This window comes from Ambystoma mexicanum, chromosome 6p (genome assembly GCF_040938575.1).
Source record: "Ambystoma mexicanum isolate Mex_15411 chromosome 6p, UKY_AmexF1_1, whole genome shotgun sequence".
In the NCBI taxonomy this organism is placed as follows: domain Eukaryota; kingdom Metazoa; phylum Chordata; class Amphibia; order Caudata; family Ambystomatidae; genus Ambystoma; species Ambystoma mexicanum.
The window spans coordinates 823,855,632-823,873,854 of record NC_090935.1 but is presented as its reverse complement, the minus strand read 5'-3'; the positions used below and the strand labels follow the sequence as shown (position 1 = coordinate 823,873,854).

The window sequence follows — 18,223 nt, the reverse complement described above, 5'->3', positions numbered from 1 at the left end:
GGGTTAAGTCCATAGACGGTGGAAAAGATCGTATGAATAGTTTCGATTTCTTGAAGTCTCCAAGATATGCAATGAAGAGGGCCGGGGCTAGTGGACAGCCCTGTTTTACCCCTCTTCCCACAGAGATTTCGGATGACAGCAGACCGGCTTGGTTCAACCTTACACAGAGTTTGGTGTCTTTGTGGAGAGCTTGAATAGGTTGAAGAATGTCTGTCGGGCAGTTCCAAAGTCTCAGCTTTTCCCACAACTTCGCTCTATTCACACCTGGTCAAAAGCTTGCGCTAAATCTACAAACGGAAGGAAGACACGAGGGCCACCCCCCGAGGACGTTGCTTTTTAAAGGCGCTAAGAAACAGGATATTTGCAGCCGTCCCGTTGTCTTTGGCAAAACCCGTTTGAAACGGGTCAGCACACTCTGCTTTCTTTGCCCATCGCTGGAAGTGTTGATGGAGAAGTGACCCAAAGACTTTACCGATGGTATTGAGTAATGCTATGGGGCGGTAGTTTTTTGGGTCTTCCTTGTGGCCTTTTTTAAATATGGGCACCACGATAGATGTAGTCCATGACGCCGGGATTTGTCTGGATTGTTTGCAGCGTTTAAAGATCTCGCAAATCAGTGATGTCCATTCTTTTACATTTTGTTTTAGGTCGAGATTAGTGATACCATCCGGGCCAGGGGCACGAGATGGTTTGAGCCTTTGAAGGGTCTTTGTTATTCCAGCTTTATCGGTCAAGTCTACCCAACACTCCAGTTTGCTGTCGTTTTCCAAAGGGGGGTGGGTGGATGGTGACTGGAACAGATTTTTGTAGAAGTTTGTCCACTCCTCCTCACTAATTGGGTTAGTTTGGGCCATTTCCGATGGAGCGGATGAAGATCTTAACAGGGCCCAAAATTCCTGTGGATGGTGGCCACACACCAACTTTAACATAGATTCCGCATCCTGGTGGTATAGGTGGAGCCTGTGTCGTCTTATCCAGGATTTGTAGGCTTTCGTGATCTTGATTAAGCTGTCTTGGTTCTCAGCTGACGGGTAGATAATAAACTTTCTTTTCGCTTGTCTCACTACTCGCCTTTTCTCCACTACTTTGTAACTATATTCATGTGAGTGCGGTTGGTTTCTGTGTCCCGAACTGTTAGTTTTCCTTATAAACGGTATCAGCAAAGGTTGGTAATCAGGTGCTGTTGGAACTTGCCCTCCCCTATGAACCGTTTATTTTCGTTGGTAATTAGCCTTGATCTTCAAAATAGAGGCCGCCGAAAGTTTTAATCGATTTTGTTGATTGTTTGTTTCTACTTGCACAATCATGTGCAGGTTTTCCTTTGGTCCACTCTTCCACCTAAGAGCCAGTAAGTTGTGATCGCTGGCTGTAGACTTTAAGACTTCAAATGAGCTGGTTAGAGTTGCCAGTGGTCTGCTTATAAAGATGTGGTCAATGTCCCCCTTGGAGTTTCCTCGTTCCCAAGTAGACGGTCTGTTTTCTCTGGCAACCAGTTCTTCAGCACAAAGTAGGTCCCTTGAGGACATCAAGGTCAACCACTTTGTCCCCCGTTTTTTCCTCGGCGAAGATGGAGGTATGCCGCAGGAGGCTACCTCATGCGGAGCCCAGGTAGCATTTAGGTCGCCGCAGAGGATCAACATGGCCTCAGGCGACTTTATACGGACCTCATCAATAGTCTCTCCGATCAAAGCTAAAAAAGCAGAGTCACTCTGGGCTACAGGGTTCCAGTAAACGTTCATAACAATCAGGAGCTGCACGCGGGGGGCCTCCGATTTCCCCACTGGCTGGTCCCAGCTTATCTCGGTAGCTAAGAGGTAAGTAGTTGATCTCAATATTTTGTTCAGCTGTAGTCCACAGCCTCCCCGAATTGCAGTTATAAGACCTGATGATGGTCGGCCAAAAATTCCTTTGATTGCTGTGAAACAGGCTATTGAGTATCCATCCATAACTGGGTGAGCTGTCATCCAAGACTCTTGTAAGCAAACTATGTCGACGTCTCCCAGATTTAGATCACCTTTCTTTGTCAGATGTAAAAATCCGCGAGTGTTCCATGACCCCAAGGATAGCTCTTCCTTCTCCGCAATGTATCTGATGGAAAGTGGAGCTTCGGGGAGTTTAGCGGATTGCTATTTGTTCTTATTGAGTGTCAAAGCCTTCGGTAACCAGGCCCATAGTTGCAGTAAAGGGGCAGATTTGGACTGTTGTAAAGTGCCTGGTTCATTTGAATTAGAAGGTTGGGTGACAGTACGTTGAATTTTTGGCATGGGACCTGCAGGGACTCTTCCTAATCCCAGGGGATCTTTGCAGACACAGTTACTTCGTTGCACTTCTTTTGGAGGACGAGGGCCGGGTAATTCCAGGCCAGAATTCGGAGGAATACTCTGCGTGTTACTAGCCTTGGGGGACTGCTCCTTAGATAAGGGTTGTTGTTTATGGCCCGTCTGCTCCGAGGATTTCTGAGGTCGTTCCAATTTTTCGCTTTCTTCTATGGGACAATTAGGTTTTAGAGACCAGGTCAACTCGCAGGATTTCCTTTTTGAGGAAGAGTCAGCGCACTCTTCCAGTTCGAACAGGTCGAACCCTAACTTCAAGTGTTATTGCTTGAGCCCTTCTCTTTGTATCACACCTTCTTCTGATGGGGCGACTGCCTTGTTCCCCCCTCCCTCTCTTTGTGAACCTCTGGTATGTTCTTACAGACTGGTCACTCCAGCTTATTGACCTATGGGTATTCCCCTTTTGATGTTGCTCTGTTCTAGAGTACTTGGGGGGTGGGAGGTTGGATCTTCCCTTTATTCTGCAGGTTGACCCTTGGTTGAGGCGTGTACCGGGCTATGCTGATTAGGTATCTGTCAAGAACTGTCTTTGCTGGAAGAGCGCTGGTCCTATGTGTGATGTTGAAGGGTTCTGCTATTCGCTTCCTTGTGGGTCCTAATGAGGGGGTCCAGCAATTGCACTTTCCTGGGAGTCTGGGTTGGCGTACCGACCGATGTGGTGAAGTGATTGTGTCCTCTGCCCCCATATTGACTCCTTCCGTCTCTCTCCCCCGCTACATAAGTGTGCGCCATGGGTTTCTGGCTTTATGGGTCCAGGTCCGTTCCCCAGGTGGTGTTCCCCCTCAAACTCGGCTTTCTGGTAGTTTACATTTCAGCCCCCTGCTCGTATTGTTGCGCTCCCTGGCCCTGAGTCCTCGGTCCTGGCATGTCCCCTGTTGACCTCCCGGTGGGAAGGAGGGGTTCTCTTTCTGAGCGAGTGAGCGGTTAAGTGTTCTACCTTGATACAGAGGGTCACAGTGTTTATCCCCTCAGGTTCCTTTCTTTAATGTCCTTTTTAATATATTTTTAGCGTTCTGGGATGATTCTAGGCTTCAGAGGGTGGGTGTTGAGGAATGTATACGCACCTGTTTTGTATATTTAGCAGCGATGTTCTTACTTCCTATGCGCCCTGCCCCGTTCTTACCGTGGTGTTGCTCTGGAGTCGCAGCTTCCACTGGGTGAAATCTACGGCCAGCCACTGGCAATAGACTGTCTGTGCTTTTTCCACTCTTGGTCACACTGCTTGATCCGGGGGGAGCATGTATCCCCTCTCTATTGTTCTGGGTAGCGTCCTCTGCCTGTAGGTGTGGCCACTTTAGTTCAGAGCGGGGTCACCGTATAGGCCCCCAGTTGTCAGGGTGATCCTCACCCACTGCTGTGTATCTGCACCCCGCTGTCAGGTGCAGGTGAGGGAGCGTCCCTCTTTGTCCACAAAGGACCATGTGGCATTCGGGTGTCCCACTCTGAGTTATGAGGTCAGGGGAGGGAACCAGGCTTGCGGTCCCCTGCTGTATGGCCAGCGCCGACCCTCCACCTTGTCCCGTTATGGTGGGCTGGGTCGGTCAAATCTTCTCCGCTGCTCCTGGCAAGCCGTACCCATGATCCAGCCCTCGGGAGTTGGTGCGGTCCCTCCTCCGTATTGTGTGTCCTTGCTGTGCATCCTCACTTTCCGCTTTCTCTTTCCCTCGTTTCATGGGGCACCTTATAGTCGCCTCTCCTACGACTCCGATACACTTTCGCTTCGCCTTGGAGTTGACGTGGGTAGGGGGTCTCTCGCGTTCTCTGTGCGTCAGGCTGGTATTTGTTGGCAGTTGCGATTTCCTGCTCTGCCATATTCCTCTGGTTCTCCTCAGCCGCTATGCCGCGTGGCTCTGATTCTAGGCTAGTACCCCCAGCGGGACTTCTCCAGCAGTGCGCTCTGGTTGCTTTCAGGTTCTACTGCTTTATTTTGCAAATTTATAGTTGCGGCCCGGCAGGAGAGACATTCAAACACGTCTCATCGCCATGTCCGCCATCTTGGAATCCCACAGAGGTGGTTTTTGAGGGGAAAAGTACCAGTCAGGTGAGTCCGATGACGAGTACCTCAGTTTTCTCTTCTTCGATGAAGAATTATTCCAGGATTCACTCCTCGAATGGGATCTTTTTCTGCATTTCTCCCTGTCCTACAACTTGTCAGCTGCAAAGCCATTTCCTTTGTCGGACCATCATTTCAAAGTGGTTGTAGTGAGCAACTTGAATGGCGAATGCCAGAGAGTTCATTTTGAAGCCCTCTCTGTCAAGGCTTTGGCTGTCATATTTTGGCATGAGCCAAAGTCTGCGACTACGTGATTAGCAGCGAGGCACCACAAGCAAATCATATGAGGGTTAGTCCAGAACATTTTACTGTCACAATCCCATCACTTCTTGAAACCAGAAAGCTTCCAAGTCGAAATGATCACAGAAATTAAAGGTTATTTCGAAATGCATCCATAAATACTCAGAGGCGTCAAGATTAGTTCCCAAAAAGCATGCTGAGCATGCAGAAAAAAGGCTCTGAGGTCAAAGAGCACCATGCATGCCATTTGTGCCGACGTCACGTCCAGATTGTAGGACGACAGCGCAGAGGATCCCTGATACCTGAGCCGCACAGTGCCACTTCGAGAAAAGTTTCCGAGATCTTCTGTTGCATGAAAGCATATCTAAGATTAAGAATCCTTGGGAGGACACAATCCATTAGAAACCTCCTGCAAGCAGAGTCCCATCGGCACCGGAGTACTTAAGTATTTGCAGCGTGGTCGCGGAGCAGCTCCCATACATGAGCTTGTGCATTTTACAATGTAAACCACTTACTAGGATTTAGCCACGGATTGGCTCCACAACACAAACTTGCACATTGTTCCATGCTGGATGCCATTGTCAGAAGCCGGTGGGCCTTGAAGCAGGGAGAGGTGGGGCTCAGACACATGTTATGCATTTACCATTCTGTAACACCTTCCAGGCGGGGAAGAACAAGCAAGATTGGCCAGGGGGACCAGCAGGGGAGAACCGAGAGGAGATGAAGAAGAAGAATAAGGCAGGAGCAGGAAACAGGAAGGTGTGGGTTGGTCGAATTGAGTCAGAGGAGAATGAGGCAGACCAAGAGACTAGAAGGAGGAAGGACGGTGGAAAGAAGTGTGGAGACCAGTTGTACAAAAGATGAGCGATTGGTTGGTAAAAGAAAGTGGCACTGTGCCGTGACTGCGAGTGGACGGTGGATGAGTGAAAGAGGTAAGGAATGAGTGAGACATGACTGAGGAAGTGAAATGAGGGGGACTGAGAAGAAGGTGGGGAGGAGGGAGTAGTAGTGGCAGTAGTAGTATTAGTGTAGAGGAGGGGAGAGTAGTAGTGGGAAGAGGGAGAGTTGTAGGGGAAAGAGGTAGGATTAGAGGGTGGAGGTAGGTGAGTTAGAGAACCTTTGAAGGGATAGTAGAGGAAGCAGCATCTAGAGACATAAAAGAATGTGGGTGGAGTCGGAAGGAGGAGAGTAGAAGAACCAGAGAGAGAGAAAACTCAAAAGGAAGAATAATATCAGGGCTTGGGCGAGAAAGATCAACTGGGGCTCAGGTGTTTGGAAGGCACCACCCAGACCTTCAGAACTAACCAGGGCAGCAGAGTAGGTCACATCAAGTAAGTCTCGGAGGGCGTTAAGCAGATTTGAATTTTACTTTGGGCCTTAACCACAAGAACAGCTAGTATATAGACAATAGGGGTCAATAATCTGTGAAAACTAACCTAGGAAGTAGGGACGCCTGGGTTAGGGAGGGGTGTGCTATCTCTTGATGAGGGAGAGATAAGGTCGGCCCTTAAAAGTCAGTTTGCTTTATATAAAAAACAAACTCTTGAACTGTCTTTTGGAGTTGGTGTGTTATTGAGGCCATCTCTGAAAGCATATTACAAGAAAATATTTATATTGTATTCCTCTCACAGGCATGCAGACAAAAAGATATTTCGGCAGCCTATAATCAGTACATGTGGCAAACCACCACAGTGTAGTAAGAGGTTGGTTTATGCAGGTATGAAGTATCTGCAACTCATTCTGGCCCCTTAACTGGGATGGCTGCTGTGATCCCTGCCCAAAACAACAGTATACAATCATGATTAAGAACTATGGCTATCCTTTCATGCAATTTTACAACAAGTGTTTTGACTAAATAGTCTACTTTCTTCCATCCCAGGACACTCTATGCATGGTCTAAACGCTGTAATGTGCTATACAATATCAATCCTTATTGTGTTACATGTTTGGGGTTTTTCCTCGCTTTTGTTTCAAAATCTAAAAACAACAAAATTCACTATTGCAGAATTCCACTCCCTTCTACCTCCCACCGCTGTACACTATACCCTCTCAAAATTCTGTGCATGATTCTGTTGCACTGTCCTGACTGCCATTTTTGGCAAAATTCCCTCTACCTTTGCATTAGACTCCACACGCTGTCCCCCTCTCCTCTAGGTCTGCAAGGACCGATGCACTCAATGGGCATTTTCATTGAGGTACCACTGACTTTACCTAGCTGTATCAAGTCTACTTGGCTTGTATACAGTTGAAATAAAGAGATCTAGATTTGTGCATGCAACGGAGCATGAGGCAATGATGATGTAGGCAAGAATGAGCACAGTGAATGTTTCTCATCATAGTGCCTTAGTGTATGTAGTCCATAATTTTCCTTCTCCCATACTTTTGGGAGCTGAATGTTCCTGCGCATGTCCTGAAGCAGATCAAGTCTGGTGCTCCATCAGTTCTTGCTTCAACTTCAAGTTGTGTTCCCAATGTATCAAGAGCAGTGGTGGTGGTGTGGGGTGACAATGAGGGATTTGAAGATGTACAACGTGGCCTTTTCAAGACAAGTCCCTTCACCTAAATATTCTGGAACAGACAGCTATTTTTCTGTCCTTCATTATTTCTGTGCCCTCAAGACACTGACTGCAAATACATTGAACAACTGATGGCATCAGATTGAAAGTAGTTGGTCCTTGGACATCGTTTAAAAATAAAAGATTATTTTTCTGTCCTCTGGCATTTTCTAAGTGTTGTGTCAAAATCAACAATCTGTGATGTTCTATCGATCGCTGAAAATCCCCAAGAGAAGAAAACTGAGATGAAAGCTCCCACGCATGGGGCACCCGACTCAAGCCATCTGCCTAATCAGCTCTCAAGAGTACTGAGGAAAGGAGTGAGATGTTGCAGTATATGCAGAAATAAACAATACAAAAATTCTAATACCTTGTCCTCCAGGATACATGCATCTGAAGGCTCTGCCAAGCTCCTCCGCCTGGACTCTGCCAGCAGGTGTCAGTTCTCCTCCCCATTTTAGGACCAAAAGTAGAGATGGCTCATCTCTTCTGCAATCTAAACATATGAAAGAAACTGTGTCAAACTTAGCAGAATTATTTCACATGCTAAATACAACCATGACAATGAACATCCCAAAATCACATTTAAGTGACACACATTAGTAGCTTAACCAAGAACCATTTGAGAGGTCTCATTTCAACAAGCTGTAGCTTCAAACATTTGAAAAGAGCTTTGTAGACATTGGGTATCTGATATTGTCTTATGAATGGGAAAGAATGCAACTGTAAGATCTCATCAATCACACTTCTTAGCAAACCAACAGAAGATTAAGAAAAGGAAGAATAAATTGTCTATCGTAAAGTAAAAGTAATGTCACAAGGTGAGCACTCCAACCTTGTCATTTGGGGATAGGATCCCCTCTCATCCTCGGGTGGGGGCCTACCAGGGTGGAAGGCAGAGCCAAGTCCTATTCTGGGGGGGAGGGAGGTTGTGTCAGTTGAGCGGGCCCCAATTCCAATGCCATGCCCAAGTACCTGTTTGTATTTGAGTAATACCACCTTGTATCACACCATACCTCAGAAAACACTTGCTTCCCAGTTTTGTTTCTTTAATGTCAGGCAAACACAAGACCCAGAGACCCGCATGAATATAACCCAGGGGGGACCAGCATGAAAAAACCCATCACGGTCCTGAATGTTCCAAGCGGCGAAATCCTCCACGTTGTCAGAAAGAGAGAGGGGCCCAGCGAGCGGAGGGACAGAAGAGCTATGCAGTCGTGGGGAATTCAGCTCACCACCTAGAATCAGCAGTGCACACTGGCCCTCGAGACAAAGAACCTTCTGAGAGACTTCCACCAAGCATAAATCCTCAGTACTTACCAGAGAATATGCTGCAAACCAAACTCAAACTGGGACATTCACAGACGTGGACTGTCATTGTAGCACCACAGCTGCACGCCCAGGGAAAAGGGGCATGGCTTAGTCCACGTTTTGTAGAGGCTCACCCATGTAATACCTCCCGGGTGGGGAAGGCCGCATCAAACTGGTCAAGGAGATAGACCCAATGGGGAAGGTAGGTGTTTGAAGGGCATAAGGAAACAGGAAGGTTTGGGTGAGTTCAGAGGAGGTCACAGATTAAGAGACCAGCAGGAGGAAGGACGGTGGATTGGAGCATGGAGGCGATAAGAAGAAAAGGGGAAGTATTGGTTGGTAAGCGCCAGTTGTACTGTTTTGTGAGAATGCGCCCCTAGTGGGTGAGCGAGAGTAGTAGAAAAACTGTACTGAGCGAATGGAAAGTGATTCGGAGTGAAAGGATGGTGACTGAGAAGATGGTGGTAGAGTAGTGGGGAGTTTAGTAGTGTAGAGAAGTAGTGGTGTGGAGAAGCAAGAGTAGTAGCAGAGTGGAGACGGAAAAGTGGTAAAATGGAGTAGGCAGAAGTAACATTGAAGGGTTGAGGTAACTTGTCGAAAGAGACATAGGAGGGACAAAGGAGAAAGTAGTAGTACAAGGAAAGTGAGAAAGTGGATGGAGTTAGACGGAAGACAGTAGCGAGCGGAAGATAGTAGGAAGACAGGGAGTGCAAAATCAGGGCTTGAGTGGAGGGAGAATGAGTCAGGACAGTGTGTCTGGAAAGCACACCTTGCCAAACCCTTTAGAACGAACAATGTAGATAGTGTAGGCAAATTTTAGAAACATCCAGAGGAAGCTTAGATAGATAAATTGTTTTTAGGCCCTCACTAACAGCCAGTTAGGAATCAGACGGAAGGGGTCCATAAGCTATTAATAATAAGCAGGGGATATGGACGCATGGGCTAGAGTGGCACACGCTTCGTCTAGCCGAGAGTGAGCGATGGCCCTAACGCCCTGCCTAATTATTTAATAAAAACACTTGAACAATCTATGTGAATGTAGATCTGTGAGTTTCAGGAACACAGCAGCAAGATAGAATTAGAGGCAAGGCAGAGCGTAAATACCCCTGTGAAAGGGGCTCGGTCACAGGCCAGCCAGCCAATCACAAAAAGGGGTTGGAAGCAGAGGCTCAGTTGACCAACCAGTATTGGTCACTGGGACCGCCACTCAATGAAAGCCACTCCCACAGGAAGTGGGAACTCTAGTTCATGAACATCTACTAGTCCAAATCAGTTAGAACCAGTATGGAGGTTGTCATGGTGGGCTCAAAAAGAACCCACCTGGTCAGAATGCCATTTTGAGCCTACCCCATGGTCACCTAGACAAAGGGAAGCCCTAGAAAACAAAACGGCCAGCAGCAGTATTTAAAAAAATTAAAAAGAACATTGGTACCCAAATGGCTACCAAAAAGGTGCATTTTGGCTATCAATGCGGTAAAATGGTTTGCACACTACCACCAACCTATTCCTTAAAACCAAAATTACAGTGACACAATCACTCTAGGGCACTAGTGGGGTGCCTGAGGGGACTGACTGGGAACCTTAGTGGCGACCTAATAGCATGTACCTTATATAAAGTATAAATTGGCATAATGGCATGGGGACTTCAGGAGAAGTCCTTTTAGCAACCCAAAAGAGACCTAGGAACCAACAAAAAAAATAAAAACATTGGGGTGGGAGTGGGGGTGAAAGCAAAAAGTTGAGGGGGGCCCAAAAAGTGGCTCTAGAATAACCAGACTAGAAACTTTGGCTTAACAGGTAACTGTCACCCGCAGGCGTTTCGACTGGCGGTTTCTTCCGCGCTGGGTTTTGGGACGTAGGTACGGGAGGTACTAGTCCCTCCTTTGTGTCCGTTACTTTTTCCTCCTTGTAGCGCGGGCCGCTGGGAGTATATCTACTCTCCCGGCCCAGCGGTCCCTGCGTTGCAACTATCTTTTGGAAGCTCTCGCTCTTCCGGGTTTCTTCGCTCCTGCCTCGCTCTGTCCAGGCTTCAGTCACTCGCGCCCTCCAGCGAGTGTTCTTCTTGCTTTCTCTCCCCTCCAGTTTTCTCTACTGCCGCCGCGCCTCGGCGGTTTCTGTTTCTCTTCTCTTGCGGCCCCGTCCCCGCGGATAGGCGCCGCCCCTTTCTCTGCGCTTTTCTTTTCTCTCTTCGCTACTTGCCTGGCGCCTTTCTCCTTTGCTTACCTCTCCTCCGGTCCTTGCCCCGCTTGCGGCCTTGTCTGGTGGGTGTTCTGGCGCCCACGACAGGACTCCCCTGTTCCGCTGCAGTGTTGCCTTCAGTTACGCATACGGATCCAGTCTACTATCTACCTCCTACCCATCTGAAAGTCTACTTTCTGCTGGAACTACGCCTTCCGGGCTACAGACCAGAGGAGTCCAAGGGTTTTTCCCCATTCAGGGTTTTTTCCAAGCAAGCTCATCGGAAAAAGGAGAAGGATTATCTACTCCGACGGCGTCTGCAGGACCCCGACAGCGATTCCGGCGGTTCAGGTGAGGAGAGTTCGACAGAAGGGGGAGAAAAGGGAGACCAGGCACTTAAACTGTCACAGTAACATAATTAATTTTCCCACAAACACTGACAATACCAACAAGGTAAGAAGGTGAACAATGGATGTCTCGGACTCCTTTGCAAAAATCATCATCTGGTGATTTTTTTTTTCGATACGATACAGTACAACATGGAAACAATTCAAATACTAAGGTGTAGAAAATATATTCAATTAAAAATACACATTTATTCTAAATGATAAAAATGCACATTTATTCTAATAGGCTAAACAAGTTAAATGGTATGCCCATGTACAAGAGGAGAAAACTAAGCCAAAGGGAAATGCTACAGAAGATAAACATACTATCATGATTCCACCACGGGCACAGAGCGGGCAGGCCAGGGCAAGGGGCATTTCCCCTCATGATAGAGTAGGGAGGTGGTGGACAGGTTTGGTGGCTGGCTGGCGCAAGCGTGCAGGAAGGAGCAAGACCTCAACACGCACCAAAGTGCCTGCCAAGGGAGAGACTATTGTAGCGCCCAGGAGGACGCTGGGCACGTGCAAAGAGATGCCGGGCACGTGCGAAGAAGTAACGCCCCTGGCAGTCTAGTGCTGACAGGGTGTGGCCCAAGGGTATAAAACCACACCCAGAACCGCACCCTGTGCTTAGCGTTTCTTCTGCTTTTCGCACGAGCAGTGTCTCACTTACCGCTCCTGTTCTCTTCGCATGTGCAAAGGGCTTCAACGTGGGAGTGACGCATCGGACACTTACCTGAAGCAAGGATCTGCGTGCCTTCGTACAGCCGCTGCTTCTGTCCTCCCCGAACCTCACCTTGAGTCCAACAAGTGCTGTTGCTCATTTCGGACATTGTCTCCTCACTGCCTAAGCTTCGCTTTCACCTGATTTCGTCCGAATTCTGTCGTTCCCGCTGCTTCCGAGAACCTGAAATTACAAAGAGAGTGTGAGAGATCACATTCCGTTTTCAACCGTTCCCTGACCCGGTGCATCGTCTACTAACCTGCACTCTGCGACTGGCTCCACTCCCGCGACTCTCCACGCCAGTGCCGGCAGTCAGTCATTCCGCTCCTGAAAGGAAAAGACAAAAATACATTATCAGAAGCAAACTCAGCCACAGTACCGAGGAAGTTTCACCTCGACAAGTTGGAGAGTGGACTCACGTTGCAACCAAGACTTACCTGGTCACCTGTTGCATCCTGGTCGCAGCCGGTCTGGACCACGCATCTTCAGTGAAGTAACTGGAGTCGGATAAGTACCTGAAGACCACGACCTTCATTGCAACCTATACGGTGAGCAGTTCTCGCTATGCGCCAGCCAGCCAACCTAGGCGCTAGAGGGGCTGGGAAAAGGGGGTGGGAAGGAGCAAAAGAGGACCAGCACTTACCTTATACTTACCTTTAGGTCATCCCGACCCCCAGAACGCTTGGTTCCCGAAGTCCCAAAACCACCCGAGTCCTTCCCAACCTCACGGTCCCCTGGAGGTCAATCCCCGGCCGGCCAGTGGGGGAAGGAGTGACTTGGGCAATCGTCAGGGTGAAGCATGTAGCGAGAAAGGGGGGGGGGGCAATGCTCCGGAAGAAACCGGAGCAGGAATTCCAGCAGGGCACCAGAGGTAAGCGTGACACATACATTGCACTTACCCCAGGCCTAGGTAACTCAATTGCTAAGCCATCAACCAACAATTCCAAGATTGCTGTGCACTAAACAATTCTTCAATGAATAGTATAACAGAAGCCGTTATGAAATATGACAACGACCAGACAGACCCAGATCAGATTATTTTTCCAACAGATAAGTATGTAAACAGTTTTACAATAACAAAGCGTTTCCATCTTTTAAGAGGCTTTTGAACAGACTCAAATCCATTTTACTTCCAACAGAACATCAAGAGCAGAAATAAAAAGATGTTTAGTAGGATCTGGTCCATCTTGCTGCAGTGACTGATTTGTTGCATTTTTGATGCGGGTTGGGCAACCTCCCTGCACCCCACACTCCCATGTTTCCCTGTTCTTCCCCCACCACACCACTCCATCTAAAACTGCAAATATGCAATCCTCTATCACCCCTGCCCCCAAGAAAAATATGGTAAAACAGCTGCTGCACCAAATGCAGTAAAACAGCTGGGACAATGTGGGTGGGTACCGCCTGAGAAAGGCAAAGGATTGTATCCTTCTGAGAAGATATTATTCCATAATCCTAATGCCAGAAAAATTATAAATTACTCACCGTAGTGACTAGTATCCTTTCCTCCATACTGCATGGGCGTCCCTTCCAAGGGACGGGAGACAGATCCGTTTTTAGCAGAAAAAAACCTCCCTCCCCTTTAAATTTCGAGGCGCGCGGGGTTGCGTCCCAAGGAGCATACGCTGCCCTGACTCCGCCCTCCGGTGCCAGATCTCAGTACCCATTGACGCGTCGACAAAAGATTTAACATTGCCTAATGACACCAGTATTATTAGGGGGGAGGTTGGTTGGACGTATGGAGGAAAGGGGACTAAGGACTAAGAGTATGTTAGTTACGACGGTGAGTAACTTATAATTACTCTTACGTCCCGTCCCCTTTCCTCCATACTGCATGGGCGATTATAACTGAATGTAGCCCCAGGGTGGAGAGGAGACACTCCTTAAGCAAATAGGTTCCTGAGAACCGCCTGTCCGAAAGCCGATCTAGAGACGACATCCAATAAGTAATGCTTGCAGAAAGCCGAGGGAGTGGCACAAGAGGCTGCCCTGCTTATGACTTGCCAAGGGACATGGCGCTGGAATGCTATGGCAGTTGCCTTGGCCCTGACTGCGTGGGTGTGCATGTTGGCCGGAAGCGGCTCGTGCGGGCGCTCCTACACTTCCTTGATGGCTAAGACCATCCAGCAGGATATGGAGGCCTTGAAGGCCTGATGGCCTGGTCTAGAGCCTCCGAAAGTGACAAATAGGGCATCCTATTTGCGGAAGCCTTTGGTCCTATCCAAGTAAAACTTCAGGGCACGCCTGACATCCAGGCAGTGCAGCACTCTCTGTGCTTCGTCCTTGGGATCGGCAAAGAACATAGGAAGGACTATTTCCTTGTTCAAGTGTAAAGCAGAAGGCACCTTGGGCAAAAATGCTGGGTGTGTCTGCAGGACTACTTTGTCCCTGTGAAAGGTGGTATATGGTTCCGAGGCGACCAGCGCCTGTATTTCGCTGACTCTACGCGCCGAGGTGAGGCCCCACTAGTAAGGCTGTCTTGATGGTGACCAGCCTGATGTCCACGGGTGCCATTAGTTCAAACGGTTTGTGCGCCAGGGGGCCCAAGACTATGTTGAGGTCCCACACGGGGTGCGGCCTCTTGACGGGTGGGTAGAACCTTGCGAGCCCCGTCAACTGTTTCTTGACAATAGGATTGGAGGAGGAGAAGATCCCCTCTTCCGAGTTCCTGTAAGCCCCGATGGATGCGAGGTATGTACGGCAGATGTCCACCTGCACACCAGAGTGGGCAAGGTGCGCCAAGAAGGAGAGCACGTCGTCCAAAGTACATGCCAGTGGGACGATTTCCTTGGAGTCTGCCCAGTGTCAGAATCTGGTCTATTTGCTTTTATACTGGGCCCTGGTAGCCTTGCTCCATGCGCCTTGTATGATTTCCAGATTAGCCTGTGAGAGGCTGAGGTGCCGCAGTGTTACCTGCTCCGGTACCACGCTGTGAGGGCTAGTTTCTGTGGCACGTGGTAGATGACCCTGCCCTGCCACCCGCCATTAAAGTACACGAGGTACTTGCCTTTCTAAAATGGCCGCCCGCTTTCCTACTGCATAACTACAGTGCCTACGGAGGCTCCAATATCCATCCTGATAGGCTGCCGTGCCTTCTTGAGCTACCATTGGCCACCGGCAGGCGAAGACAGCCCACATCTCCCAAGGCCCACTGTAACAAGGCCAGCACCTGTTAGATGCCTGTTTGTGTCTGCCGTCTGCCAGACCCCCTGTCTGCCACATGCCAGGTAACCTCTAACCTTCACAGCATCACCATTGCGGCGCAACGCTGAGGAACATGTCTTCCCAACTAATGATCACATTAGTAAACTCTATCCTGAGCAGCCATGGCTCTGCCTAGCAGCAACACAACTGCATCTAGATCACTGCCATGATTGACTCTTGCCCACACTAGCCATTGCTTTAACACACTGCACCTAGAGTATCACAGATTCTGCTTAACCATGTAGACTGTCTCTAGACTGCCTCTTAGTAATGATATTTATACTGCTGCAACTTGTATGACCTTGCCTCTTTGCTGCATATTTATTATGTGTACCCCTGGTTGCTAAAAATCGAATTCAAATGCCCATAGTGTGTGCATTTTGCTATTTCCCATGCTTTTTACCATTGGTTGCTAAAATTGAATTCAGATGCCCATAGCTTGTGCATTTTGCCATTTCCCATGCTTTTTACCATTGGTTGCTAAAATAGAATTCAGATGCCCATAGCCTGTGCATTTTGCTATTTCCCATGCGTTTTACCATTGGTTGCTAAAATCGAATTCAGATGCCCATAGCCTGTGCATGTTGCTATTTCCTATGCTTTTTACCATTGGCTGCTAAAATCGAATCCAGATGCCCATAGCCTGTGCATTTTGCCACTACCTATGCTTCTTGCCTTTGGTTGCTAAAATCGAACTCGGATGACCCACTGCTCGCATGCTGCTACTGACCCTATTCTTAGATCTTGTATGTCACTCCACTCTCATAACACAAATGTGGCTATAAAGATTAGATCATCGATCTTCCTACTTTAAACGTACTGTTGAACACATCTGCTACCCAAACCTAATATCTAGCCGCCAGCACACAGTATGCTCCTGGCATAAACAAAAATGTCCCCCACTGACCTTATCAAAGTCACCCTGACCATAATACTCATCGCCACTATGTATAACATAATGGCCTCTACTATCAAAACTAACCCCTCCAAAGATCGAAATACGAGACTCAGGTCCAGACTACCCAGTATCTATGAACCTGTAAGAAGCCACCAGAATAATGCCAACAGAAGTACTAATACCCAGCCAAAAAATCTGTCTCGCCCAGTCAAGCAATCTACTGACACCAACACTCAAACTTCTACAAAAATGTGTGCCACTCTAGACATCCTACCAACAAAATCTGGTCAAACCAAACCCAACAGCTCCCTAACGCTAATAGGATCCCTCATTAACGCGAGATCACTGGTGGCCCACGCCACAGAAATTGCTGATATCCTAAAAAATGACAACCTGGACCTACTGGCCATAACTGAGACCTGGCTTCATGAGTCCGCAGGATCAACATTAATGCTAGCGATGCCCAATAAATACCAAATTCTCAGAGCCGACAGGCCTAATGCCAGAGGCGGTGGACTAGCCATCACTTAGAAATCTACCCATCCCATCAGACCTGCCACATCAGTCTCTTCCTCATCCTGTGAAACACTCACAGCCAAAATGTCCCTCATCAACAACCGCACGCTCTTAATCCACCTAATATACAGATCCCCTGGCCCCTTAGGTACCTTTGAAGACGATCTAACTAGCCTTATAGCCAATAACACTAAAGACCACTCCCAAACCGTACTATTGGGAGATTTCAACCTTGGCTTTAATGACACTGACAATAAACATGCTGAGTCAGTTACAGCCCTGCTCAAGGACCACGGCCTTGACCAAAAAGTCCTCTCCCCTACCCACATGAAAGGAAGGACCCTTGACCGGGTCACCGAACTGAACTGTAATATCAATATCGCCGATATTGCTCCTCAAACCTGGACCGTTCATTATCTAATAACCTTCTCAGCCACATTAGATCTCCTTAGCCCTAAAATCAACAACATGGTTCCTCCTCTCCCGATCAGAAGCAAGAAGGATATAACTGCTGAAAATATTATCCCCCTCCTCCTTCCGGCCATATCTGAATTGGAAAGTAACAACCCTGACACCTTAGTTGAGATGTTCAACGATGCTATGATTAAAGCACTAGATGAAGCGGCTCCAACTAAACTACGCAAAGCTAAACAGGAAGCCCACCTAAATGCCTGGTTTACGCCCCACTTCAAATCTCTAAGATTACAGAAAAGAAACCTACAATCCATCTGGCGTCACTCACCCACCGAATACATTAAAAACAACCTTACTGAATTCGCCAAATCCTACAAAAAAGAAATAATCAAAACCAAGAAGAACACCTTTAACGACAGGATAGCAAAAGCCAACTCGAATACCAAAGAGCTTTTCGCCATCCTCCGTGAACTGGAATCCCCTATTCAACCAACAGACAACGTCCCTAAAAACAAAGCTTGGTGCACAAACATACAAAACGCCCTCTCAAACAAAATCACACTGCTCCAATGCAAAATCGCAAAAAAAAGGCCACATTGTCACCTCTGGACCAACACATACCCCAATCTCAGGAGAATAAGACCACCGCACCGTTTAGTTTCAAGACCATTTCCATAATTGACACAGAAAAAATAATACTCTCCCTCAAACCTTCAAACTGCAAGGGTGACTCCTGCCCAGCACAATTAATAAAGGACACAGCTAGAGACCTAGCTCCCTTCATCTCCAAGCTCATAAACTCCTCCTTTAAATCTAACACGTACCCACCAACCTCAAGGAATCATGGGTCCTACCCCTACTAAAAAAACAAACCCTAGACCCCTCCATCCCTACAAACTATAGACCAATCACCACCATACCATTTCTACTTAAAATCCTAGACAGAGCTGCCTACATACAAATCCAAGATTACCCGGAAACTGACCATTTGCTTGGATCATGGCAATCTGGCTTTCGTCCACACCATGGCACGGAAACAGCTCTGTTAGACCTCAAGACACAGATTGAGGAACTAAAGGATAATGGAAAAACAGCCTTGCTCCTCCTACTGGGCTTGTCGGCAGCTTTTGACCTAGAGGATCATGCAGTCTTATGCAACCACCTCAAATCTGCCGCCAACTTCACAGGAGACTCCATAGCCTGGGTCCAATCCTTCTTAGCTAACCGCACCATGCAAGTCTTCTCCACCTCCGACTCTGCTGACCCCATCAAAATAACCTGTGGTGTCCCACAAGGATCCTGTGTCTCCACTACCATGTACAACATCTTCACCAAGCCTTTGTTTGACAAGTTGGATAGACTGGGTGTCACCTACACTAACTATGCAGATGACACTCAGATCCTCATACCC

The 18,223-nt window shown here is 47.9% G+C and overlaps 1 protein-coding gene across 1 annotated transcript in view; it reads right to left on the bottom strand.

The window, feature by feature from the left end:
* The window catches only part of PPIP5K2 (diphosphoinositol pentakisphosphate kinase 2), a 2,362,281-nt gene that overhangs the window by 1,471,103 nt on the left and 872,955 nt on the right, over window positions 1–18,223 (bottom strand). The window contains exon 16 of the mRNA XM_069625464.1: window positions 7,552–7,677. Coding sequence (XP_069481565.1) covers window positions 7,552–7,677 — 126 coding nt within the window. The remainder of the gene's footprint in view (window positions 1–7,551; window positions 7,678–18,223) is intronic.